This window comes from Loxodonta africana, chromosome 9 (genome assembly GCF_030014295.1).
Source record: "Loxodonta africana isolate mLoxAfr1 chromosome 9, mLoxAfr1.hap2, whole genome shotgun sequence".
NCBI lineage: Eukaryota > Metazoa > Chordata > Mammalia > Proboscidea > Elephantidae > Loxodonta > Loxodonta africana.
The window spans coordinates 66,966,097-66,993,777 of NC_087350.1; the positions used below are offsets into that span (position 1 = coordinate 66,966,097).

Genomic DNA, 27,681 nt, shown 5'->3' on the forward strand with positions numbered 1-27,681 from the left:
TTTTATGGTCCAGGCACCGTCCTGACTTATTTTTGAGGTTGGAACTATTTTTTTTTATAGTTTTTTGTTGTTGAGAATATATACAGCTGAACATAGACCAATTCAACAACTTCTACATGTATATAATTCAGTGACGTTGTTTACATTCTTCAAGTTGTACAACCATTCTCACTTTCCTCTTCTGAGTTGTTCCTCCCCCATTAACATAAACCCACTGGCCCCTAAGTTTCCTATCTAATCCTTCGAGTTGATGTCAATTTGATCTCATATGCATAGATCTTAAAAGACTACAATGCTCCAGGTAGACATTCTTTACTAGTTAAGCTAAATTATTACTTGGTTTTAAGAAGACTGCAGGGGATATTTTTGGTTTAAGGTTTCAATATTGTCTCAGGGCAATAGTTTCAGGGGTTCATCCAGGCTCCGTGGCTCCAGAAAGTCTAGATTACATGAGAATTTGAAATTCTGCTCTGTATTTTCCCCCTTTAGATCAGGGTTTTTCTATAGACTCTTTGATCAAAATGTTCAATAACGGTAGCCAGACAGAGGTTGGTACTATTTTATTCCCATTTTAATGGCAAGGAAACTGAGGTTTATAGAAGTAAAGTTAACTTTGATAACATAGCTAGGAAGCAGTGGTGTCAGGATTTGAACTTTGGATATGAATCCAGAGAAGTGACTAACATATTTAGGCACATAATTTTCCTTGACTAGTTCTTTTTTTTTTTAATTCTTTTACACTAAGATATCAATTTGTATTTGAGAAATGGGGAATAAAAGAAAGAGAGACTGGGAATACCTGTGATTTGTCAAATGCAGACAGTTTTGGGAAATCTTTGAATTTTACCTTTAAGTTTACGAAAAAATCATTATACAAAATACAAATGTATTCTTTGGTGCTCTAATAGGCCCCCACCCTCCTGTCTCCACCCCTAAAAAAAAAAAAAATTCCCGTAGTAGCAGCTTATTCACAAAGATCAAATGGATCTGAGATGCCAGTCTCCTTAGGGAAATACACAGCAAGAAACCAAGAGACAGTCATATCCTGCCCTGAACTCCAGCAGTCACAGGGACATCCTGCTCCCAGGCCTGGTTTTGATTATATCACATTTCTCATGAAGTCTAGAGCAGAGACCCTGGCAAGAATTAGGCCCTTTGATTCACGTCCTCTTTCTCAGGCCAAAATTATGCATCTTTTTTGCATGTGGTTGAGCCCAATTCCTCGGGAGCCCCTCCCCTAACTCAGAGTATAAAGTAATTGTGCGGGAGTAAAAAGGGAGCCAGAGCCAGTAAGGATACTATGTGGTGCTTTCAGATAGGAACAAGCACCCCTGGGAGCAAACCCCAATCCATACCGGACATCAGAAGACTCGGCATGATAAGCAATGAGAGCAAAAGCTGGTTACACAGGAGAGTTAAACGGGTTGGAGATGATCTATTTTTTCCAAGTCATACTGCCCAAAAGCCATGACCATAAGCTTGTAACTGAGAAAAGACTGGCACCTATATCTTCTTAAATGTGAGGCTGATAGGTTTAACCACTCAGGTCCAAACAGAACTTTGAATTCTTTAATTTTGGGAGTCCTGATTTCGTTACATGCTTTCACCCCTTGCTAAACACTGTTTGACTACAATCTAGCCTTTTCTTACCAATTCCTTTCCAAATGGCATGCATTTTTTGTTAGCTGCCATGGAGTTGGCCCCCAACTCATGGTGGTCCCATGCACAGTGGAACAGAATACTCCTGGTCCTGCACCACCTGTATGGTTGGTTGTAGATCAGACTGTGATCCACAGGGTTTTCACTGGCTGATTTTTGGAATTAGCTTGCCAAGCTTTTCTTCCTAGTCTGTCTTAGTCTAGAAGCTATGCTGAAACCTGTTGAGCAGCATAGCAACATGCAAGCCTCCACTGATAGACAGGTGGTAGCTGCACATGAGGTACACTGGCTGGCAATCAAACCCAGGACTCCTACGTGGAAGGCAAGAATTCTACCACTGAACTGCCACTAACCACTAAAATAGAATGCATTTTTTTTTTATATAACTTTTATTAAGCTTCAAGTGAACGTTTACAAATCCAATCAGTCTGTCACATATTAGTTTACATACATCTCACTCCCTACTCCCACTTGCTCTCCCCTTCTTGAGTCAGCCCTTTCAGTCTCTCCTTTCTTGACAATTTTGCCGGCTTCCCTCTCTCTCTATCCTCCCATCCCCCCTCCAGAAAAGAGTTGCCAACACAATCTCAAGTGTCCACCTGATATAATTAGCTCACTCTTCATTAGCGTCTCTCTCCCACCCACTGACCAGTCCCTTTCATGTCTGATGAGTTGTCTTTGGGGATGGTTCCTGTCCTGTGCCAACAGAAGGTCTGGGGACCATGGCCGCCGGGATTCCTCTAGTCTCAGTCAGACCATTAAGTTTGGTCTTTTTATGAGAATTTGGGGTCTGTATCCCACTGATCTCCTGCTCCCTCAGGGGTCCTCTGCTGTGCTCCCTGTCAGGGCAGTCATCGATTGTGGCCGGGCACCAACTAGTTCTTCTGGTCTCAGGATGATGTAGGTCTCTGGTTCATGTGGCCCCTTCTGTCTCTTGGGCTCTTAGTTGTCGTGTGGCCTTGGTGTTCTTCATTTTCCTTTGCTCCAGGTGGGTTGAGACCAATTGATGCATCTTAGATGGCCGCTTGTTAGCATTTAAGACCCCAGACGCCACATTTCAAAGTGGGATGCAGAATGATTTCATAATAGAATTATTTTGCCAATTGACTTAGAAGTCCCTGCAAACCATGTTCCCCAGACCCCCGCCCTTGCTCCGCTGACCTTTGAAGCATTCATTTTATCCCGGAAACTAGTTTGCTTTTGGTCCAGTCCAATTGAGCTGACCTTCCATGTATTGAGTGTTGTCTTTCCCTTCACCTAAAGCAGTTCTTATCTACTGATTAATCAATAAAAAACCCTCTCCCACCCTCCCTCCCTCCCCGCCTCGTAACCACAAAAGTATGTGTTCTTCTCAGGTTTACTATTTCTCAAGATTTTATAATAGTGGTCTTATACAATATTTGTCCTTTTGCCTCTGACTAATTTCACTCAGCATAATGCCTTCCAGGTTCCTCCATGTTATGAAATGTTTCAGAGATTCGTCACTGTTCTTTATTGATGCGTAGTATTCCATTGTGTGAATATACCACAATTTATTTACCCATTCATCCGTTGATGGACACCTTGGTTGCTTCCAACTTTTTGCTATTGTAAAGAGAGTTGCAATAAACATGGGTGTGCATATATCTGTTTGTATGAAGGCTCTTGTATCTCTAGGGTATATTCCCAGGAGTGGGATTTCTGGGTTGTATGGTAGTTCTATTTCTAACTGTTTAAGATAACGCCAGATAGATTTCCAAAGTGGTTGTACCATTTTACATTCCCACCAGCAGTGTATAAGAGTTCCAATCTCTCTGCAGCCTCTCCAACATTTATTATTTTGTGTTTTTGGGATTAATGCCAGCCTTGCTGGTGTGAGATGGAATCTCATCGTAGTTTTAATTTGCATTTCTCTAATGGCTAATGATCGAGAGCATTTTCTCATGTATCTGTTGGCTGCCTGAATCTCTTCTTTAGAGAAATGTGTGTTCATATCCTTTGCCCACTTCTTGATTGGGTTGTTTGTCTTTTTGTGGTTGAGTTTTGACAGAATCATGTAGATTTTAGAGATCAGGCGCTGGTCGGAGATGTCATAGCTGAAAATTCTTTCCCAATCTGTAGGTGGTCTTTTTACTCTTTTGGTGAAATCTTTAGATGAGCATAGGTGTTTGATTTTTAGGAGCTCCCAGTTATCGGGTTTCTCTTCATCATTTTTGGTAATGTTTTGTATTCTGTTTATACCTTGTATTAGGGCTCCTAGGGTTGTCCCAATTTTTTCTTCCATGATCTTTATCGTTTTAGTCTTTATGTTTAGGTCTTTGATCCACTTGGAGTTAGTTTTTGTGCATGGTGTGAGGTATGGGTCCTGTTTCATTTTTTTGCAAATGGATATCCAGTTATGCCAGCACCATTTGTTAAAAAGGCTATCTTTTCCCCAGTTAATTGACACTGGTCCTTTGTCAAATATCAGCTGCTCATACGTGGATGGATCTATGTCTGGGTTCTCAATTCTGTTCCATTGGTCTATGTGTCTGTTGTTGTACCAATACCAGGCTGTTTTGACTACTGTGGCTGTATAATAGGTTCTGAAGTCAGGTAAGGTGAGGCCTCCCACTTTCTTCTTCTTTTTCAGTAGTGCTTTGCTTATCCGGGGCTTCTTTCCCTTCCATATGAAATTGGTGATTTGTTTCTCTATCCCCTTAAAATATGACATTGGAATTTGGATCGGAAGTGCGTTAAATGTATAGATGGCTTTTGGTAGAATAGACATTTTTACTATGTTAAGTCTTCCTATCCATGAGCAGGGTATGTTTTTCCACTTAAGTATGTCCTTTTGAATTTCTTGTAGTAGAGCTTTGTAGTTTTCTTTGTATAGGTCTTTTACATCCTTGGTAAGATTTATTCCTAAGTATCTTATCTTCTTGGGGGCTACTGTGAATGGTATTGATTTGGTTATTTCCTCTTCGGTGTTCTTTTTGTTGATGTAGAGGAATCCAAGTGATTTTTGTATGTTTATTTTATAACCTGAGACTCTGCCAAACTCTTCTATTAGTTTCAGTAGTTTTCTGGAGGATTCCTTAGGGTTTTCTGTGTATATAATCATTTCATCTGCAAATAGTGATAACTTTACTTCCTCCTTGCCAATCCGGATATCTTTTATTTCGTTGTCTAGCCTAATTGCCCTGGCTAGGACTTCCAGCACGATGTTGAATAAGAGCGGTGATAAAGGGCATCCTTGTCTGGTTCCCGTTCTCAAGGGAAATGCTTTCAGGTTCTCTCCATTTAGAGTGATATTGGCTGTTGGCTTTGCATAGATGCCCTTTATTATGTTGAGGAATTTTCCTTCAATTCCTATTTTGGTAAGAGTTTTTATCATAAATGGGTGTTGGACTTTGTCAAATGCCTTTTCTGCATCAATTGATAAGATCATGTGGTTTTTGTCTTTTGTTTTATTTATGTGATGGATTACATTAATGGTTTTTCTGATATTAAACCAGCCTTGCATACCTGGTATAAATCCCACTTGATCAGGGTGAATTATTTTTTTGATGTGTTGTTGGATTCTATTGGCTAGAATTTTGTTGAGGATTTTTGCATCAATGTTCATGAGGGATATAGGTCTATAATTTTCTTTTTTTGTAATGTCTTTACCTGGTTTTGGTATCAGGGAGATGGTGGCTTCATAGAATGAGTTGGGTAGTATTCCGTCATTTTCTATGCTTTGGAATACCTTCAGAAGTAGTGGTGTTAACTCTTCTCTGAAAGTTTGGTAGAACTCTGCAGTGAAGCCGTCCGGGCCAGGGCTTTTTTTTTTGGGAGTTTTTTGATTACCGTTTCAATCTCTTTTTTTGTTATGGGTCTATTTGGTTGTTCTACTTCTGAATGTGTTAGTTTAGGTAGGTAGTGTTTTTCCAGGAATTCATCCATTTCTCCTAGGTTTTCAAATTTGTTAGAGTACAATTTTTCATAATAATCTGAAATGATTCTTTTAATTTCATTTGGTTCTGTTGTGATGTGGTCCTTCTCATTTCTTATTCGGGTTATTTGTTTCCTTTCCTGTATTTCTTTAGTCAGTCTAGCCAATGGTTTATCAATTTTGTTAATTTTTTTCAAAGAACCAGCTTTTGGCTTTGTTAATTCTTTCAATTGTTTTTCTGTTCTCTAATTCATTTTTTTTTTTTAATTCATTTAGTTCAGCTCTAATTTTTATTATTTGTTTTCTTCTGGAGCCTGATGGATTCTTTTGTTGCTCAGTTTCTATTTGTTCAAGTTGTAGGGACAGTTCTCTGATTTTGGCTCTTTCTTCTTTTTGTATGTGTGCATTTATCGATATAAATTGGCCTCTGAGCACTGCTTTTGCTGTGTTCCAGAGGTTTTGATAGGAAGTATTTTCATTCTCGTTGCTTTCTAAGAATTTCCTTATTCCCTCCTTGATGTCTTCTATAACCCAGTCCTTTTTCAGGAGGGTATTGTCCATTTTCCAAGTATTTGATTTCTTTTCCCTAGTTTTTCTGTTATTGATCTCTAGTTTTATTGCCTTGTGGTCTGAGAAGATGCTTTGTAATATTTCGATGTTTTGGACTCTGCAAAGGTTTGTTTTATGACCTAATATGTGGTCTAGAGAATGTTCCATGTGCGCTAGAAAAAAAAGTATATTTTGCAGCAGTTGGGTGGAGAGTTCTGTATAAGTCAATGAGGTCAAGTTGGTTGATTGTTGTAATTAGATCTTCCGTGTCTCTATTGAGCTTCTTACTGGATGTCCTGTCCTTCTCCGAAAGTGGTGTGTTGAAGTCTCCTACTATAATTGTGGAGGTATCTATCTCACTTTTCAATTCTGTTAAAATTTGACTTATGTATCTTGCAGCCCTGTCATTGGGTGCATAAATATTTAATACAGTTATGTCTTCCTGATCAATTGTCCCTTTTATCATTATACAGTGTCCTTCTTTATCCTTTGTGGCGGATTTAAGTCTAAAGTCTATTTTGTCAGAAATTAATATTGCTACTCCTCTTCTTTTTTGCTTATTGTTTGCTTGATATACTTTTTTCCATCCTTTGAGTTTTAGTTTGTTTGTGTCTCTAAGTCTAAGGTGTGCCTCTTGTAGGCAGCATATAGATGGATCGTGTTTCTTTATCCAGTCTGTGACTCTCTGTCTCTTTATTGGTGCATTTAGTCCATTTACATTCAGGGTAATTATAGATAAATAAGTTTTTAGTGCTGTCATTTTGATGCCTTTTTATGTGTGTTGTTGACAATTTCATTTTTCCACATACTTTTTTGTGCTGAGGCGTTTTTTCTTAGTAAATTGTGAGATCCTCATTTTCATAGTGTTTGACTTTATGTTAGTTGAGTCGTTACGTTTTTCTTGGCTTTTATCTTGAGTTATAGAGTTGTTATACCTTTTTGTGGTTATCTTATTATTTACCCCTATTTTTCTAAGTAAAAACCTAACTTGTATTGTTCTATATTGCCTTGTATCGCTCTCCATATGGCAGTTCAATGCCTCCTGTATTTAGTCCCTCTTTTTGATTATTGTGATCTTTTACCTATTGACTTCCATGATTCCCTGTTATGTGTATTTTTTTTTTAATTAATCTTAATTTGTTTGTTTTTGTGATTTCCCTATTTGAGTTGATATCAGGACGTTCTGTTTTGTGACCTTGTGTTGTGCTGATATCTGATATTATTGGTTCTCTGGCCAAACAATATCCTTTAGTATTTCTTGTAGCTTTGGTTTGGTTTTTGTAAATTCTCTAAACTTGTGTTTGTCTATAAATATCTTAATTTCGCCTTCATATTTCAGAGAGAGTTTTGCTGGATATATGATCCTTGGCTGGCAGTTTTTCTCCTTCAGTGTTCTGTATATGTCGTCCCATTCCGTTCTTGCCTGCACGGTTTCTGCTGAGTAGTCTGAGCTTATTGATTCTCCCTTGAAGGAAACCTTTCTTTTCTCCCTGGCTGCTTTCAAAATTTTCTGTTTATCTTTGGTTTTGGTGAGTTTGATGACAATATGTCTTGGTGTTTTTCTTTTTGGATCAATCTTAAATGGGGTTCGATGAGAATCTTGGACAGATATCCTTTCGTTTTTCATGATGTCAGGGAAGTTTTCTGTCAGGAGTTCTTCAACTATTTTCTCTGTGTTTTCTGTCTCCCCTCCCTGTTCTGGGACTCCAATCACCCGCAGGTTATCCTTCTTGATAGAGTCCCACATAATTCTTAGGGTTTCTTCATTTTTTTTAATTCTTTTATCTGATTTTTTTTCAGCTATGTTGGTGTTGATTCCCTGGTCCTCCAGATGTCCCAGTCTGCATTCTAATTGCTCGAGTCTGCTCCTCTGACTTCCTATTGCGTTGTCTAATTCTGTAATTTTATTGTTAATCTTTTGGATTTCTACATGTTGTCTCTCTATGGATTCTTGCAACTTATTAATTTTTCCACTATGTTCTTGAATAATTTTTTTGAGTTCTTCAACAGTTTTATCTGTGTGTTCCTTGGCTTTTTCTGCAGTTATCCTAATTTCATTTGTGATATCTTTAAGCATTCTGTAAATTAGTTTTTTATATTCTGTATCTGATAATTCCAGGATTGTATCTTCATTTGGGAAAGATTTTGATTCGTTTGTTTGGAGGGTTGGAGAAGCTGTCATGGTCTGCTTCTTTAAGTGGTTTGATATGGATTGTTGTCTCCGAGCCATCACTGGGAAACTAGTTTTTCCAGAAAATCCGCTGCGTCCAGTCCAAATCCCGGCGGGACGGTTCTCCAGCTGGGACGCTGCTCTTCCTGCTCCAAGACCAGTCACTGCCTCCCGGGGACTTCTCCTACTGGCTGCGTCCCACGACGCCCGCGGAACCGGCTAGTCCCCCTCCCGGGGTTAGTTCAGGGGGGTGGAGCAGCTCTCTGTGCTTGTGCCGTACCTGACTGGTACGCTGGCTCCAGGCTCTGGAAACAATTGCTGCTTCCCCGTATTAGTTGGTTCTCCATCTCTAAATCTGTGTTTGTTGTTCAGGGTTCGTGGATTGTTATGTATGTGATCGATTCACTTGTTTTTCTGTGTCTTTGTTGTAAGAGGGATCCGAGGTAGCGTCTGCCTAGTCCGCCATCTTGGCTCTGCCTCCTAGAATGCATTTTTAAAATGAACCTATTTGTTGGGTTTGGATAAATAAAATATATGAGGTTCTGGTACAAGGCAGACTGGTCTTAAAAAGCTAAAGAGAGCAGTCATGGTGCTCAATGACCATGGGCAAGTAATTTAGTCAACTTTGACCCCACTACATCAAACATGCTCAGTTAATGGCGTGGACAATTCTCCCTGCCTGTCCTCAAATAAGAAATTGATTTCTTACGTGAGTACCCAGTTCTTTCAGAGATTTCAGGGAAATGATCCTGTTCCTGGAGGGAATATCTAAGGTTCTCCCTGGGAAATAAACTTTTAGAAAGAACCCACAAGAGCAGCCAGTCTAGATGGCTGACATAGACTATGTTATCCCCTCCCTCATCTGCTCAGCTTTTTAGACTTTGATCTCACATACTGAGCCACAAATTTCACCTGTTGTAACTTGGAGCACTAGACTTGAGTTCCAAAGGCACAAAGAAACCATCCCAGGTCACTAGGTTGGCACCATTACATGGCCACCGACAGTCAAACTCATGCACCCAGGCCAATGCTAGCAGAGGGATTCCAGAGCTACAGTGGCTCCAGAAAGGAGGGGCAGAAAGGACTCAAGAGAATGTAGGGGCCGGGCCTGAGCCTGGGAGAGTGGTGAGAATTAGCTCTATCACTGCAGGTTGGAGAGGGAGGCTACTACTACTACCTACCTCACAGACCTCAAGGGCAGGGGTCAGCTTCAGCAGAGGGGGCAGCAGAGGACACTGAAAAGAATATGGATTTTGGGGTCAAATGAGCCTGGGTTTGAAAGCTGGCTCTGCCACTTCCTATCTCAGTGACCTTGAGTAAGTTACTTCACCTTTCTGGGCCCTCGTATTGAGTTCTTTGAAAGTGGGATAATACTACAAGCCTCCAACTCTTATGCAAAATTCTAAAATCCGAAAATGCCCTGAAAACCAAGTTTTTTCCTATAACTTATTTGGCCGCAAATACTGAACTGACATTAAGGCTCTTGAGTCTTTATTTATGCAACTAACTCTAAGTCTTACAACAAAAATTTGTTTGATTTCAAGATGCTCCCCCAGACCCCACTGGGTGTGTTAAATCATAGTATATGCACTTTTTTTAAAACCAGAAAAATTCTGAATCCTCAAGGGTTAGGATAATTTTTATTATATGTTAAGGGGCTGTTGGGAGGATGAAATGAGAAAAGATGTGTGAAATAACTGATATCGTACACAGTTAAGGCCTTGGGGTAAATCGTAGCTACCATAATTAGACTTGTGTCACCAGAGAATATTCAAGAAATATGGTAGTGAACAACAACCATCTGTAGGCTGCTCCACATTAAGCTTTGGCTACCTTCACAAAGATGACTGGGCCCCTTACAAGCTGCCCAATCAGTGCCTGCCTTGTAGGAAAAGGAGGCACTGTCTACTCCTAAACAAGAGTTCTATCATGCCCTGGCCTGGGATGGAATCTTCTACCAGTTCCCAACACAGGGACTTCTACTGTGGAGCAATGAGGGTCTCTTCAATGAGAGTGTTAACGCCTCACCCAGCTCTAATTTAGCATGGAACCCCCCCACTCAGCCCTGCTTCATGAATATTGTGCTGACACAAACAATTTTCTATCTAGGACTTTTCTTTGAGATGTTTAACGATCATGTAGGCAGGGAGAAAGAAAGACACAGTAAACAAAGCTTGTAACAGTATAATGACTACCTCATGTGGAACCTTAATCCAAGCTGATAACAGATGTTGAAACTTCCCGTCAATTTTATTTTTATTAGACATGGAACTGTCACATCTTTCCACGTATTATAAAACATGAACAGACACTAGAAGTTATAGGACTCTATATCCACACCTTCCCTCTCAAGGTACCATCCCACTGGGCTAATTAACTTGATAGATCAATTCAACATCTAGTATGAAATCTGAAAGTATTTCAAAATAATAAAAAAGCTAAACTAATTATCACCTAGCTAACTGGGTTTCTCTAGCATGCCTTGAACTGGGAAGTAAAACCAGGATAACTAATAATAAGAGACATTGACACTAAAGTGAGAATTGTTTGTTGATATCCCTGATATGAAAAGACATTTGAAAAGGCCTTAAATTGTAACTTCAATAAAATGGGCTCTCCCCTCCCCCAAATACCCTTTCTCCTTAGGAACGTTTCATAGCAGTGTATGGGTTACCCTTTCAAATCAGGCTTGTGCACCCGCCAACGTGGTTCCTTTATTTTCTACTTCTAAGCACTATCAGCAGAAGGTGCACATGTGTGTACGCTTGGGAGTATGGCCTCTCACATAACAGAAAGGACGTCCCTCAAGATGGCAGCTTGCCGTCAGAAGTGCTCGTACACTGGAAGAGTATAATACACGCCTGTGGAACGGACTCATTAAAGCAGGAAGACATAGATGCGTCTTCATCCAACTCATAAATAAAGGCAGGAGAGCTTGGAGATCTGTGATAATTTTCCCACTGAAAACTCTCACTGGCTTCCCACTGACCACAGGTTAAAGTCTAAATTTTAAAATCCTTAACATGATTTATATAGCTCTTCTTTGGCTACAACCAATTTTTTTCTTTAAACCCCTTCCTTTAACCCACACTGCCTTATTTAAATGCCTCAGATGTGCCAAGTCCTTGCCTTCCTTTGGGACTCTGTAGGTGCTATTACTTCTGACTGGAGCAATCTCCCACTTCCCCCACCCCTTTAAGCCCAACTCCCACTCTTTCTTCAGTTCTCAGTTGATACCATTGTTCCCCAAGAAAGAAAGACTTTCCTTATGACGCAAATGAGGCAATTTTCCTTATTGCATGCTCTTACAGGTCTCCTAGCTTTTCTGCTATGGAATTGCCGCACTTGTTTGCTGTAGTTTCTCTTACTGAACTGTAAGTTCTCTGAGGGCAGGGACTGTGTCTGTCTTGTTCACCTCTGCATGAACAAATGTCCCATAAACCCTAACAAAAACAAAAAAACAAACCTGTTGCTGTGGAGTCAATTCTGACTAATAGCAACCTATTGGAAACCCTGGTGGCATAGTGGTTAAGTGCCACGGCTGCTAACCAAAAGGTCAGCAGTTCGAATCCACCAGGTGCTCCTTGGAAACTCTATGGGGCACTTCTACTTTACCCTATAGGGTCGCTATGAGTCGGAATTGACTTGATGGCAGCGGGTTTGGTTTTCTGGTTATAGGATAAGAGTAGAACTACCCCATAGGATTTCTATGGAGTGGCTGGTTGATTGGAATTGATGACCTTTTGGTCAGTAGCTGAGCTCTTAACCACCGCTCCACCAGGGCTCCAAACCCTGACATAGAGTATTATTAATTATTTAAATGATCTTTTTCCTTTAAAGATTAAATAAGAATAAACGAGATAAAATTTCCTAATAATTGGTATTTAAATGACTATATCCTTTTCAACACAGAATCCCTCTCATCCTCCATATTTTAAAGGCAAGGAAACTAAAAGTAGAAACAAGTATCATTTTAACACCTGGGGAATGGATTTATGTCTAGATAACTTCTCAATGGGAGAAATTAGTACTTTTCTTCTTCATTATCACATTTTGGTTTTCAGTGGATTTTATTTGTCATAAGATTTTGGAATTCCAGCATGTCACCATCATGACTACTACTAGAAGAAAAGTTAAAAATTATTATTATAAATTGTCACTACCTACTATCAAATCATTGGTCTGAGCCACACAACCAACCAGATGAGTCATCACTTCTGGCATGACAGGTAGTGTCGTGTAGTAGGGACTCAGCAACATCTCCATTCACAAAGTCAAAGTTGGAGCCAGCAGCTCTGACCCTGGCCATGAATCGTCCACTTTGGCTGCTCAGAGTAATATGTCAACCTCCTTTTTGATCACACACTTGGAGGCTGGCTGGTCAAGCAACATTCCAAACATTTCCAGGCATGGACAGATAAAAAATTGTGGTTTACATTCAGTTTCTTTCAATTCATGTTCTAATTCTGAGAAGCCCTACCACATACTTTAAATGTTCTAGAGTTAAACATGAAGGAATGAGCTGTACATGTCATTATCATTACTGTACACAGTGTGACAACCAGAACAGAGCAGTGTGCAAACTTGCACAGATGAATTACCATCTTACTAAAGGGACAGAAACTAATCCTGTGGGGACGGAATATGGGGGACGAAATCAGCAATTAGTGTAGAAGGAAGTGCTGAGGAAGCTGAGATGCTGATGGGAAATATTAGGACTTTGACTTGTTCTAACGCAAACTCAAGCTTGGCGGGAAGCCTGAAAGACAACCAACTAACTTCTCTATCTCCATCTATCCCTGGTTAGAGAACCAGAGGAAAATGTGGAAGTATCTTTAGATTAGACAATCGTTCATGTGGTAGAAAATAGGGGGACAATATAGTGAGGGGTTCAATAAAGAGGTGGAGCAGATGAAACAGAAAATACCCCACTGAGCACGTGTACTTGAGGGAAGTTTCTGTCATGAAATAACCCAAAGGGAGGGCAGGTGGGTGGAGCTGGCTGTAACTGGTAAGAACAGGAGAGCCACAGATATCTGCCTTACACGTGAGCAGAGACCAAGATGCCTCCAGAACTTTCCTCCATCAGTGGGACTGCAGGTTTTTATGCAGGTCCTTTATGGCCAACCACTTGTGAAGCAGGCTCTCCAATTTGGGCTGAAATCATGTCGTACAAATTTCTTTGGATACCTGCACGAGGTTCCCACTGGCATCTGTGTCAGACCAGCCCACAAGAAAGTACTTAAAGTGAACTTGACAACTAAGGGTCTTTGGAGAAAGCCAACCAGTCACTGTTACACATCGGCAAAGACATTCCCTTAGAGGTTTTCTTTGCCTTCAACACTCAGCTGGTCATTGTCTTGTGACCTGAAGAAATAAAAATTTTCATCAAGAAAGCCCCAGTGCTCTCCTCCTCTTCCCTTCTCTTTCCTTCCTGAATAATTGAGTCCAAAAGCCATTAGGTAGAGTTGAGCAAGATGAGTCTACATTCGAAGTGGAAAAGCCACAGTGGCCCAGAGTTGTGTGCTGGAGCCAGAGCGGGATGAAATAGGCATCATGGGGGAATAAAGGGGGGATGACCTGGGGTGTTCACTGTTGGAGCCCTAAATGTGGTGAGGAGGGAGTTGGTATGCTTATCTCAGCATGGATCAGTAACAACAGTTTACGGACTGGCTCACACCACGTTTCGAGCAGCACTTCTCTGTGGAAGATGTATGAATCCCCGATTGCCATCACTTCCAAATAGGAAATAAAAGCTCTACCAAGCCACACTATTGTCCGTAATGGCAGCAACAATAATTATCACTATAAGTAACACAACTATCTATACAAAGTATTCAAGAAAGGGACCTAGCAGGCAATCTGGAAGGACTGAAGACCTACCTTTTCTTATATGGTCATATGATAAGACTGGATGAATCACCACAGACTCGAAAGTAATCACTTAAAAAAAAAAAAACCTCGTTGCCGTCGAGTCGATTCCCACTCCCAGTGACCCTATAGTACAGAGTAGAACTGCCCTATGGAGTTTCCAAGGAGCTCCTGGCAGATTTGAACTGCTGACCTTTTGGTTAGCAGATGTAGCTTTTAACCACTACGCCACCAGGGTTTCCAAGTAATTGCTTAGTAGCGACTTAAAAGAAGACAAACCTAACCACATACGAGATGGACAAAAATATCTTCTATGGATCGATGTGCAATACTGAGCCACAATTGTCATCACTGAGAAGGGACCCAGCATTCGAACATTCAAAGGGGTTAGTAGGGCACATTCCAAAATCAGGTGGGTTTAATTTAACTATAGATCTTTAGGATGGGGGTGACCGACTGAAACCTGGCCCACACATGTGCTCACCCTGGCTGGTACTGTGCCTCCCTCAGCTGAGAGAGGGCCCCTTCAAATAAAAGAGAACAGTTCTCTGTAATGAACCAAAGCCAAAGCAGCATGACAAGAAAGAAGCTCTTTCATCCTCTGGGAAGTGGCAAAAACCATGATTTCCACAGCATTTGTCTCTGATAGGAGTCACTTGACTTACCTGGGGCAGTTTTGTAGCACATTGTTCTGGAGGGCAGGGATGCAGCCTTCTTTGCCCTGGGGCTCTGCGTGCTCTGCAAAACTTGTCTCTGCCTCTTCAGCTCCTCTTCCCTTTCCTGGGCTGCTCGGATCTCTTCTTCGATCATGGACAAAGTCCGCTGCTTCCTTGACCTCAGCTTGAAGGGCCCAACCATCACATCTGATTCTTGAGTGGCCAGGAGGGAGGCTGTGCTTCTCAGCTCAGCTGCCTCTGAGTATTTGCTGAAGTAGCTCCCTTCAGGCCTGGTCTCCTCCATGTTTACTGGGCCACTGGGTTGCACGGCAGGCAGTGCCTGGGAGGGCGCCCTTTCCCTGAGCGCTCTGTCTTCAGCAGGCAGAATCTTTGGTAATACATCTCTTTTCTCTTGAACAGGAGAAGATACCTGAGGTGGCTCAAACATGTTCTGAGGCTTCTCTGAGCTAGGAGGCCCAGTTTCAGCTTCCTCTAGAGTTGCTTCAGGTCCCTGCTGTTGTGCTCTATCCTTGTTGGTTTTATACACAGCTTTATCTACTTGCTCAGCAATGGCTTGCTGAATGGCATTCTGCACCAGGAGACCAGCCTGATATTCCAAGGGGTCATCAACTGACGGAGAGTCTCCCAGTGTGGACGAAGGGGAATAGAAACCATGATCACTAAATGACTTGGAGACACCTTCTCCCCGGCCCTCTGAGGGGTTGTCAGTTTGCGGAGTCTGGGGCAGAGAAAAATCAGCCAGTGAGTTTTCCTGGAGAGCATTGGTTGTCTCATTGGAGGCCCCACTGTCACTGATGTTGTCCATGCTGAAATCATTAGACAGGGTCTCCAGGACGGTGGTATCCTGGGACCTCACTGACAGTTCATCCAAACCAGAGTCAAGCTCCTCTGGGGTCAAAGAGACATTGACAGATTTTGAGAACTGATCCAAAATCCCATGGTCATCATCCTTGACCACAGTGAGGACTGCCCGGACACTTGTAAACTCTCTGTCCTCTGCCCACAGTTTAGATAAGGGCCCACGTTTAGAGGGCTCACTGTAAGGCCCTTCCCTTCCCTGAGGAGCTGCACCACTCTGGCCTCCTCCCATGGACTGGCTCTCGAGGGAACAGGAGGCTTTCTGCCCCTTGGCTGTCGATGCAGCACTGTCTTCTGGAGGTCCTCTGACAGAGGCCGGTCTCGAGATTGTCACTGGTTTGTCTGAGTTGATTGACCCCAAAGGCCTGTAGAAGGGCTTGACAGAGAACAGCCTGGGTGTACTCTGGCCCTTGGCCACTGTTTGCCTGGAATTCTCCATCAGCTGAAACTGTTTACGAGCAGCAGAGAAATCTATCTGCTCTGTGACAATGTCTTCCTTTGCATTTTCAGTCATGCTTGAATGTTCACGAGAGGAGGCTGGGGCTGTGCAGAGCTGTAGTGGGGGCGGCGGCGGCGGCTGCTGCTGCTGTTGCAGCAGCAGTTGTTCCTGCTGTGCCCTTCTCTCCTTGCGCTCCTTGTACCTTTTGTGCGACTCCAGGTGCTCCTCATCAAGCTGCTCCTCGATGGTTTTTTCCTGGGGGGGATTCCACCATTTGGCTGCAATGCCAGGATTCTTTTTCACAGCCTGGCTCCGGATGAGTTCCCTCCTTTCCTTTTCCAGCTCTAGCATCTCTTCTGAAGGCCTCACTTTCCTGACGCAGTATTGCTCTTTCTCTCTCTCGTCATCCTCAAAGAGCTTGGAGGGCTTCTTGTCTTCATGGAAGGCCCGCAGCTCAAACTTGGCCTCCTTCTTCAGCGTGGTGAGCGTGAACTCCCCATCTCGGGAAGAACACCGGGAGCTGGTGGAGGAGCTGGGGCTCACAGGTACCTGCAGGCCGTCTCCCAGTGTATCTCGGGGCTGGTCAGGAGCGTGGCCATTTGTTCTTTCACTCTCTGCCATGGTGTAGGAGCTGCTTTTACGGAGCTCAATGTGAGGAGGCACCTGCCTGCCAGCTGTTCTCTCAGTGGCTTCTGGCTGGTTAGCTGTGTGGGCAGGTGGGCTCAGAGTGCCCACCAGGATGGTGGCGCCAGGCTCCGGGGAGGATGTGCCGTTATACGTTCCGTCCACAGCAGAATCGCAGCAGTTGGCCTCCAGCACTTCGTCTAGATATCGGATCTCTCTGGCCACATCATTATCTAGGGATTCGTGGTGATCAGTGAGGACGCCATTGCGTGGGGGTGAATAGAAAAGGGAGGGGTGGTCCATGGAGTGTGGGGTCGAGGTGATTCCTGGAACACTTTTACATTCTGCAACTGAGACCTCAATTTCCATTGTTTGAGGATCTGGGGAAAGAGAGCTGGTAGCAGGCTCCAGGAGCTTGGCACGACGGTTGTCTCCTTCGTTTTTTAGCTGGATATCATCCTCAGAAAGCTGGGGAGACTTCTGGAACAAAGAAGAAACAAAGGCCAGGGTTAGACATCACATATTTTATGTAGGTAAACAATGAGAAATTAACTCATAACTAACTGGAAGGAAAATTAACAGCGACAAGTTCTTTTGCATAAAGATTTCCCTTCAGGTAATCCTTTAAACATGTCTTTTGTTGTGGTTACTGGTACTTAACCCTCTAAATTTTTCGGATTCTATTTTGTTCACTGAGTGTCCTAAGAACTTTCAATAAATGCTAGGACCATATTAAAATTTAAAAGCAAACTAGGACTTAAATAATCTGAAGACAATGCTGAAATATTTTTTTAAAGTGGAAATAGATGATCTAGCTATTGTACCAGAGTCTGTGTCAATGTTTCATAGCAAACTACTGAAGGCTGTGTCATAGGTCTATTTGTGTGCTTCCAACCGTGGAGGAAAAAAAAAGTCCTTTATGATTCTCTGCCAGATTTAAGGCAACAATTCTGGAGACAAGAAACTGTTTTGGAAAATCTTTCCAAAATAAAACGCTGGAAACAGTGGATCCCTTCAATGGCCGCTTTAAGGCTACAGAGCCCCACAGGCATGACTCTAATTGACCGTGTGTGTTATAAACACTATAAGTAAAGCCACTGACTGCACAGTTCTGTTCTCTGGGACTGCATCCAAACAATACTCCTTAGTTAAGAAGTGAGTGTTGCTTTGAAAAGCTAGTGGTCGGCAGCACCTCCCCCACAGTGTCTAAGATGCTTTATATACGATAGCTCCAATTTCTGGTTAAACAAGAAAACGATATCTTCTTTATGGTAGCCATTTTTTAAAGGCACCATTTTTCCCGCATCAGTTATCTAGCCTATGCAATTTTGTTATTTGGCATTAGTCCATTGACGTTTAGTCGATTCCAACTTAAAGAAACCCTATAGGACAGAGTACAACTGCCCCATACGTTTCCAAGAAGCGCCTGGTAGATTCGAACTGCTGACCTTTTGGTTAGCAGTCATAGCTATTAATCACTATGCCACCAGGGTTTCCATTTGACATTAGTAAGAGTAATTTTAAAATTTTAGGATGATATACATTTTTTTTTCATACCAAAGCCCTCTGGTTTGTCTCAGATAATTACAGCAGTAAATTGTGAATCCCCCTCAAGGATTTCACAAACACCTTGGTCCGCTTGGTTTCCCTTTCTCAAGTTTATAGTGTAGCTGCATTACTGACATCGTACAATGCAAACTTGGTCTATGGCATAATTTTTATTCACTTACAGCTTAAACAATTCTGAAGGCTTAGAACCTAATATTAAAACAGTATTTTAGGATGATTCTCAGGGGGTTAATTTCAAAATCCTTCCAAGGAAAAGTGGATAATTATAGATTTATTTATAAGACATCTAGAAAAACATGGGGTTCATTCTAGATGCTCTGCACGGCTATCAGAATGTTGAAAAAGTCTCACTTGGTTAACCATGAACTGAAAGAGGCCTGAGGGTTTCCTTCACTCTGTTTTCCACATACACCTTCAGACTTAAATCAATCAAGTAATAGATCTTCCTTTTCTAGAACAACTCATAGCAACCCTATAGGACAGAGTAGAACTGCCCCACAGGGTTTCCAAGGAGCACCTGGTGGATTCAAACTGCTGACCTTTTGGTTAGCAGCCATAGCTCTTATCCACTGTGCTGTTGGGGCTCCTAATTTCAAGCATATCTAGGTCAAAATTAGCAAACTCCATAGAAAGTTATTACTGGGATAAACAGACGAACTAAAAGGGTGTTGCAGAGGTGAGAATCAGAAGACCCATGGCACTCCCACCCACGGTTTCAGTTGGGCAGTGATTTACTGCTAATATTCTTTATGAAAGCAGAGCTCTTCTTCAATTCCTTTTGGCATTTTGGAAAAAAGTAGGAAATAATAGGAAGTCCCTGGGACTAAAATGTGGCTAAAAATCACTGTTCTGCTGAAACATAAGCACTTTAAAAAGTCATTGACAAGAGAGGAATGAGGACATGTAAGCTTAACGGAAGCTAAAAGGCAAATAATTATATGGTTCATTTGTTCATTCGTTCATTCATTCATTCATTAAACACCCAGGAAGCTTACACTTCAGGGCCATAATGAAATTAGCAGCAACAATAAGCTGCAAGAGATAGTAAATACACTCTTAACACACATTGAATTTCCTACACTTCCTAGGAAGCCATAAGTCTATTTTAAAGTTTACCTAGACTGGGCCAAGAGACGTGAGAAACTTGCCTATATTTGCCTCTTGTTGTTAATCACAAAGATAGGAGGAACTGGGCCTAACTCCACAGTCTTCCCAGGAACACTTTTTTGCTCCTCTCACCAGCACTGTCCCTTTCTTCAGAATGTTCAAGTATTTAAGGACAGAGGAGCTGTTGTCCTGCCAGCTTTTTCTTTTTAAACTCGAAAATCGTATCAACTCTTCCCAAGGCATACTTTTTGAACTAGAAACAACTGTTCCTACAAAACATTTGAAAACTCTGAGAATAGCATTTGACAGTACATTTTTGCAGTGAGTCCAAAAAAAAAAAAATTGCCTTTTAGTTTTGAGTCAGAAATAATAGCAAGCCTCATTAGTTATATCTTCTGAGATTCATCAAACTGAAATTTAAAAAAATGCTAATTACTGGTTAAAAGTCAAAGTGTGGGTCTCAGTGTAATTTGAGATACTTTCAGCATTGAAAAAATATCTAGACACTGGAGGGTGTAAACAGGAAAGAGACTCTCCTTCCCTTTAGTTACACGGGGCTTACTTTACATAATTTCAGAAACTTCCTAACACTCCATTTACTGCAGCAAGCAGCAGCTCTAAACCCTAATCAGAGAAGTACTTAAAGAGATAAACAGCTCGGCATTACCAAGTCACAATCATGCATCAGAGGCTCTGAATTTGTGTAGTTAGGCACAATCATAACAAAAGAGCAAATTCCTGAGGTCTATGCTCAGTAGACGGCACTGGGTTTTTTATGCTCAGTAGAGGAAACACTAGTGGTGTAGTGGCTAAGTGCTACAGCTGATAAGCTGCTAACCAAGAGGTCAGCAGTTCAAATCCACCAGGCGCTCCTTGGAAACTCTACAGGGCAGTTCTACTCTGTTCTACAGGGTCGCTATGAGTCGGAATCGACTTGACGGAAGTGGGTTTGGTTTTTTTTTTTTTGGTTTATGCTCAGTAGAAGGATCCCTGGTGGTGCGGTGGTTAAAGCACTTGGCTGCTACCCAAGAGGTTGGCGATTTGAACCCACCAGCTGCTCTGCGGGAGAAAGATGTGGCGGTCAGTAAAGATTTAAAACCTTGGAAACCCTATGGGGCAACTCGACTCTGTCCTATAGGGTTGCTAGGAATCAGAATCAACTTGATGGCAATGGGTTTTTTGGTTTTTCACTCTCAGTAGAAAGCATTTACCTTAATGCAACTTGGCCTGATAGGATCAAAGCCACCTCTAGTAACTACAACAGGTAAGTGGAAATCCCACATGTCCAGATTTAACAGGAGTCTGGGCTTCCTATCATTAAATGATATCTTGTTTTAAACCAAAAAAATGCTTATTACTCCCTTTGAACATGAGTGTTTGAAGATAAGGCCAGAATTTTCTCCATGCTTCCAATAAGGTAAATCTGATTCCAGATTCAGATAAAGTGCATTCATTAAATTGTCTAGAAAGTTCTTTCTGAAATAAACTATGCCCCAATGCAGAAATCAGGAAGATATGAAAGAACCATCAATCTGAGTTCTCAAAGGTCAGAGGAAAACTAGGGCGGCTAAAGGTCCCTAAGGGATGTTCTGTTTACCCCAGCCCGCCGGCAGGTGGAACTCCACAGCAGGGCCCAGGGAGTGAATACTGCCCGCCTACCAGATTCCCAGAATAGCTAACAGCTGGTTCGGATGTCTGCAATTTACAGTACTTTAAAATACTTGGGCATAGACAGTATAATATAGCTGTGTGTGTCTGAAATTAGTTTTAATTACATCCCAGGGCAGACAGTCATCCTAATCGGGAATATACACTCCAGGAGTGGTCGACGAGCATCTACTCAGAAACCCTGGCTCCATATGTGGCTTTAGCTCTCTTCAACCCCTATTGGCCCCAGGAACTTTGCTAACTGGCATAATAAAGTTGAGAAACAGGTTTTCATTAGTGGAATTAGCAGCTTATTAATTAGCATAATGGTGAAAATCCATTGAAAATCTGTTTTCATTGTAAAATTGGTGGTATTCAAAATTTGTGGATTAGAGATATTCACACCCTTTCATAAATGTTGTTGTGTGCCATAGAGTCTATTCCAACTCCTAGCGACCCTATAGGTCAGAGTAGAACTGCCCCCTAGGGTTCCCAAAGCTGTAAATCTTTGTGGAAGCAGACTGCCATATCTTTCTCCTGTGGAGAGGTTCGTGAGTTTGAACTACTGACTTTTTGGTTAGCAGCTGAATACTTTAACCACTGTGCCACCAGGGCACCTAGCAACCTTATATAACAGAATAGAATTGCCCCATAGGGTTTCTTAAGCTGTGATCTTTATGAAAGCAGATTACCAGGTCTTTTCTCCTGTGGAATGGCTGGTGAGTTCAAACTGCTGACCTTTAGGTTAGCAGCCAAGCACTTAACTGTGCCCCCAGGTCTCCTTTCATGAATAAAACCAAACCAAATCCACTGCCGTCAAGTCGATTACAACTCAGAGCATCCCTATATGACAGAGTAGGACTGCCCCATAGAGTTTCCAAGGAATGCCTGGTGGATTTGAACTGCCGACCTTTTGGATAGCAGTCATAGCTTTTAACCACTATGCCACCAGGGTTTCCACAAATAGAGTGAACACTTTGGCTGGTATACACTTAGCAATGGTGTTTGGGATATGAGGTCTAAACAGTCCTGTACCCAGGCTTTGGTTCCAAGGATTTTGGTTGTTTAACACCTGTGAGTCAGACCTGAGCTGATGGCACACAACAACAATACCAGTAATGAGTCTCCAGATGGTGCAAAGAGTTAACACTTAGTGGCTAACCAAAAGGTTGAGGTTTGAGCCTACCCAGAGGTATCTCAGAAGAAAGCCCTGAAGATCTACTTCGGAAAAATCGGTCATTGAAAACCCTACTGAGCACAGCTCTACTCTGAGACATATGAGGTCACCATGAGTCAAAATCGACTAGAAGGCAACTGTATTTTTTGTTTCATTAAACTGGATACCAGGAACAGGATCCTGCCTTTGCAAAATTGCCATTTTTTTTCATGTAAGGTGGGGTCAGAGTATGCAGAATTTGAGAGCTAAGGCTTCTTTGAGGTTACAGACAGTGGTTTTATACTTATTTGCATAAATGTTTAATAATAAATGTCTGTACCAGCGTCAGAATTTGTTCCAAGATCTGCTTTTATTATAATCTAGTAGCCAGGTTACCTCTAAAGCTGCAATTATTTATCAAAAAGTATTTAATAGTTATACCAGCCAAATTAGCATGTGCTAATTAACAACATAGGTGTCCAGGTCTCCCTTCTCCATCTAAAAGAAGCAGATATTTCAAAAAATACCCCCACAAAGTCAAACAACAAAGTCACAGTTGAGTCCAGTCGATTCTAACGCATAGCAACCCTATAGGACAGAGTAGAACTGCCTCATAGGGTTTCCAAGGAGCAGCTGGTGGATTTGAATTGGCAACCTTTTGATTAGCAGTTGAGCTCTTAACCACTGTGCCACCAGGGCCCCATAAAGATAACAGGACAAATGATATACTAGAAGCCTGTTCAGTTTGCACTGGAAAGCACAACATTGAGGCCCCAGTGTGCTCTTTCTGCCCAAAGTCCCTGGGCCTAGCACTGGCACATCAGAAACAGAGCTTGAAGGTGAAGTATTTTCCTTAGCAGGGTGGGCTGGGCCCAGGCAGACATGAGAAAGATATCCTTCACTAAATGGACAAGCGGAAAGCTGAAGCAGCTTCTCACTTTAAACGCCTGCTGTGTTCACAGCTTCCCCTCTTCCCCACCCCGCTCAGGCACTCTCCTGGAAACAGTGTCTGTTACCCACCAGCTCAGCAATCTCCCAGGCTCCTAGCCTAAATGCACAGAGTGACCCAAATTACTCAAACACCAAGCGCCTGCTGCACAACCAGGTTTCTATGCTCTGAATAACTCAGATTACTTCCTACTAAAGCCACGATATTTAAACCTTTTCCCCAGGTAATAGGTGACCTGATCCTTTAATCCGGTTATTTTTAAATTCCATCAAAAATACAAACTCACTCTTGGCCTAGGAACAGAAGCATGGCTGTAAAAGAAAACTTCCTCATAGCTGTGAAACCAGAGAGCATCTCTCTTTTTCCTTCTGTCCCTCCCCCTCTTTCCTAAGTTGAGATTTTACACAATTACTATCTTGATGGAGAAGTGGTTCCAGGAGCGAGTTCTGTGTGGCTGTCTCTTGGACGGTCCTCACAGAGCCCTAACATTTTCTGGCTGAGTCAGGGTGTGTCCATCATGAAGGCAATGTGAGAAGGCAGTGCACCCTGGCAGGTGGATGAAGCACCTGCAGGATTCTGCATCAGTCTGATGAACCTCGTCAGCCTCCGAGGAAATGGGGTTGAGCTATGGAAGTCTAGAGGAGACTCACTCCCAAAATAGAGGGAATCTAAGAAGTGTGGTAAAGGAACAGGCGTCTAAGAGGTCAAAGTGCTTTCCTGCAACATTCCCTTAGATCCTTAAGCATGTTCTGAGAACTTGCTGTGTGACAGAGCTCTGATGCCATCCCTACTCTGCAGCAAGGGGCCCACAGGGAGAGATAACCAACTCACATAAAAAGAGTAAACAGCACTCTGTTCTACTTCCTAGTTCACTGCAGAGTGCCTGGTCTCTTAAAAACTTGCAAGCAGGTCATCCAAGGTACAAACAATTGGTCTCTCTATTCACCTGGAGCAACGAAGGAAGAAGAGTCAAGAAGAGGAGGAGGAAATGGAATGCGTGCTTAGCTGCCTCCATGTTCTACTGCCTCCTTTGCCATAAGACCAGAAAAATTGGATGGTGCCCAGCTACATAAGAATCTTTGATCAAAATGGGGAGAATGCAGAACAGAATTTCAAATTTTAATGGAATCCAGACTTTTGGGAGCCACGGAGGCTGGATGAACCCCTGAAACTATTACCTTCTTTAAACTTTAGGCTAAAAATATCCCCTGAAGTCTTCTGAAAACCAAACAATAATTTAGCTTAAGTAGTAAAGACTGTCTACCTTGAGCATTGTGCTCTTTTACGGGATCAAATTAACCACAGCAACTCAAAAGATGAGATAGGAAATTTAGGGGGCAGCAAATTTATGTTAATGGAGGAGGAACAACTCAGAAAAGGAGAGTGAGAATGGCTGCACAACTCGAAGAATGTACTCAATGTCACTGATTTGTACATGTAGAAACTGTTGAATTGGTGCATGCTTTGCCGTGTATATTCTCAACACCAAAAAAATAAATAAATAAAATTGGGACTAACTAAAAATAAGAGAGAGAAAGAGTAAACAGCACAAAGCATAAGTCTATAGCAATAACCTGAAAGAAAATTCCAACCCCTTCTTTGGTGCAAACTGTACAGGCAGAAAAGAGCTCATGAAGACATCTGCAGGCATCTAAGTTCCTAAGCAGACTGACCTAAAGCTCCTCTGGCCCTCCTGGCTGAAGATGGCAGGCTAGAAGCAGGGGTTGGAACCCTGGGTGGGCCCCTTCTACCCGCCCCTGAAGGCACAGAGAGAGCAGGAATGTCTGAGAACTGCTTGCTTCCTTAGTTTGGCTTCAGGCCTGCTAAGCAGGAAGTAGAGGGGAGAGGTCCTGGGCGATAACCTAGGCCACATTCCAGATGGAGGCAGGCTTTCCTCTTCCACCCCCAGCAGAGTTTCTTCCCGCCTGTAGAACTAGGGGCCTGTGTTGACTGTGGGAAGCCTGCACACAGTCACTCCCTAAGAAGCCAGAGAACTTGGCTGGTGGGAGGTGGCTTGATAGTCTTAAGACGCCCATCACTCCTGTGATGGTTGCAGGCTAAATTTAGACCAGTCAGGCTCTGGTCAATGCTGTGATCCCTAAGAGGGGCTAGCACTAACACTTTTCCTCTGGTTTTCTGGCTACAAAGCCATTACAACTAAACGTGACGAGGATAGTTCTAAAAAGGTATTCTAATCCCTGGGTAGCCAGGAATCTGGCTCCTGCTTCTGCAGGCCCAGCCTTTCCTTCTTCGAACCTCTATGGATCAGCATAGTAATCACCATCTTGCTCTTTTCTCTGGCTTTTGCCTCAGGTACAGGGTTGAAGACTTGATGAAAATACTTCCGGAGTCCCCCCTTCATTGGAAACAAGGCACGCCTGTGTCTTGGCTCATACTCCTGGTGAAGAAGAGTGGCCCGTTTTTTATGTAACCGAGTCTCCCCAACACCAGAGCCGGTGCTATTAATAGCATCCCTCTTAGTCCTGTTGAAAAGCCAGTGGCTCAAATGTCAGACTTGCACATCTGGAAAATGTTAAGGTGTTATTTGATTAACACATTTGCAGCTTAGGCATTCTGTGAACGAAACTGAAGATGGTGTGTGTAGTGGGGGTGAGAGGTGGGGAGGGGAAGAAAGGAAGGAAGCTGTTGCCTTTTCTGCAGCCAACTGGTGAAAGGGCTGTTTCTTCCAGTTACTCGGATACCCACTCCTTACAAGAGTGATGGAGGACCACAGGGAGGTTCCAGGGCTTCCCAGAATGAGGACAGAGATGCTTCATTTCAGCTCCAAGAAAGCCAAGTTTCGTTTTTCCTCAGTGTAATATGCTCAGTGTTTTGTCACAGAGCCCTCAGGTCCTCTTCCCACAAAAGGCACCATTCACTCTGAGACTATTTCACAGGGTATCCCCACCTCATAACAGACTGAGATCAAGACCCAGAGGAAAACCTGGCTCATGTGGCCTGAATTTCTAGGGTAAATGATTCTACTGACCGCAAAAGCAAGCTTATCTTTAGTTCTTTATATATTAGCTGTATTCCTCTTAAAATATGTAGTTCAGGTTCATACCTGGCCAACCAGTAATGACTGAGCAAAAGCTGAGCACCACTATAGACCCAATTTAAAAACAACAACAACAACAACAACAACAAACAGGGCATCAAGTCAACTCCAACTCATGGAACCCCAAGTGTGTCCAAGTAGAATTGTGCTCCTTAGGGTTTCAGGGGCTAATTTCTTGGAAGTAGACACTAGGTCTTTCTTCCGAGGTTCCTCTAGGCTCTGTGTGGATTTGAATCTCCAGCCTTTGGGTTAGTAGCTGAGCATTTAACTGTTTGCACCACCCAGGGACTCCTACGGATCTGGTAGAATCCACTACGTTGGAGAAAAGAGCTAGGAGGAAAGAAAGAGAAAACAGCGCCAGATTCTTTTCACAGATAATTCTATAAATAAAAACAACTGATGAGTTTCTGCTTCCAACTCCAGGTGTCCTACAGGGGACACACACCACACCCGCCCCCCACCCCCACCCCAAGGCACCAAGCCACTCTGAATGTAGGGAGTTTCACAACATGAAAACAGAAGGTTACTTGTAAATGGCAGCAGCGAGTCTCTTGAATAAGCACTAGGTGATAACTAGAAAACCATTCACCAGAATCTCTGGGTTACTTGGTTCTGTTCTGGAAATGGGCACACACACACTCATTAACAGACACACTCTGTGTAGCATCTTCAAAGCACGATCTGCTCCAGATGACTTGTTTCTTCATATTGTACATGTATTGCCGAGCTTCCCCTTCAGCATGTAAGACCCTGGGAGTTTTACAAGAATTGCAAAAAAAGAAAGAAAGAAAGAAAATGAAGCAAGTCACCCATCCGCACTCAGCTGCCCACTCTCTCTAGCAGGAAAGGACTCCACAGCACAGCACACAGTGCAGACTCTGAATCCCTCCTCCACAGACTCTGGCCTCAAAAAAAAAACCCTTCTCCTTTCAGATTAGGAAGAAAAGGACAGTAAGATAGGTCAGCAGCTCCGCTTACCCTGCCCAGAGCATGTGCCTCAAATGTCCTCAGTCAGAATTGCCTCTCTTTCCAGACAGATTCCTGCGCACTGGCTCAGGCAGAACAAATTCCTTCCAAGCCTCCTAACTGAAGACTGTGATGTCACAGTTAGCCCTCCCTCTGCTCCCTAAAAGGCCAGTCACACAAAGAGGGACTTTAACCCCCTTCAAAGAAACCAGGCCCCCCCCAGCTGTCCCCAGCCTGGAGGGCAGTGGCAGTCCTAGCCAGAGGCAGCTGTAAACTGCTTCAGAGGTGGCCCTCAGGGCTGAGTGAGGAAGGCAGCACTGGGTGGTGTTGATATGAACTAGAGTTCTGCTGCCTTCTTGGAAATTCAGAGATGGGCTTTGGGACAGGCAGGGAATTAACATCCCAGTGAGGCAACAAAAAATCTGAAAGATCCTGAAGAAATCTCTTTAAAAAAGGGACAGCTTATATATGTGTGCATGTGTGAGTG

The 27,681-nt window shown here is 42.7% G+C and overlaps 1 protein-coding gene across 3 annotated transcripts in view; it reads right to left on the reverse strand.

Annotated features, from left to right (window-relative positions):
• Nucleotides 1–27,681, reverse strand: part of PALM2AKAP2 (PALM2 and AKAP2 fusion) — a 401,677-nt gene that overhangs the window by 24,732 nt on the left and 349,264 nt on the right. For all 3 annotated transcript variants that reach the window (XM_064291625.1, XM_064291624.1, XM_010587765.3), the window contains one exon: nt 14,810–17,222. In XM_064291625.1, coding sequence (XP_064147695.1) covers nt 14,810–17,222 — 2,413 coding nt within the window. The remainder of the gene's footprint in view (nt 1–14,809; nt 17,223–27,681) is intronic.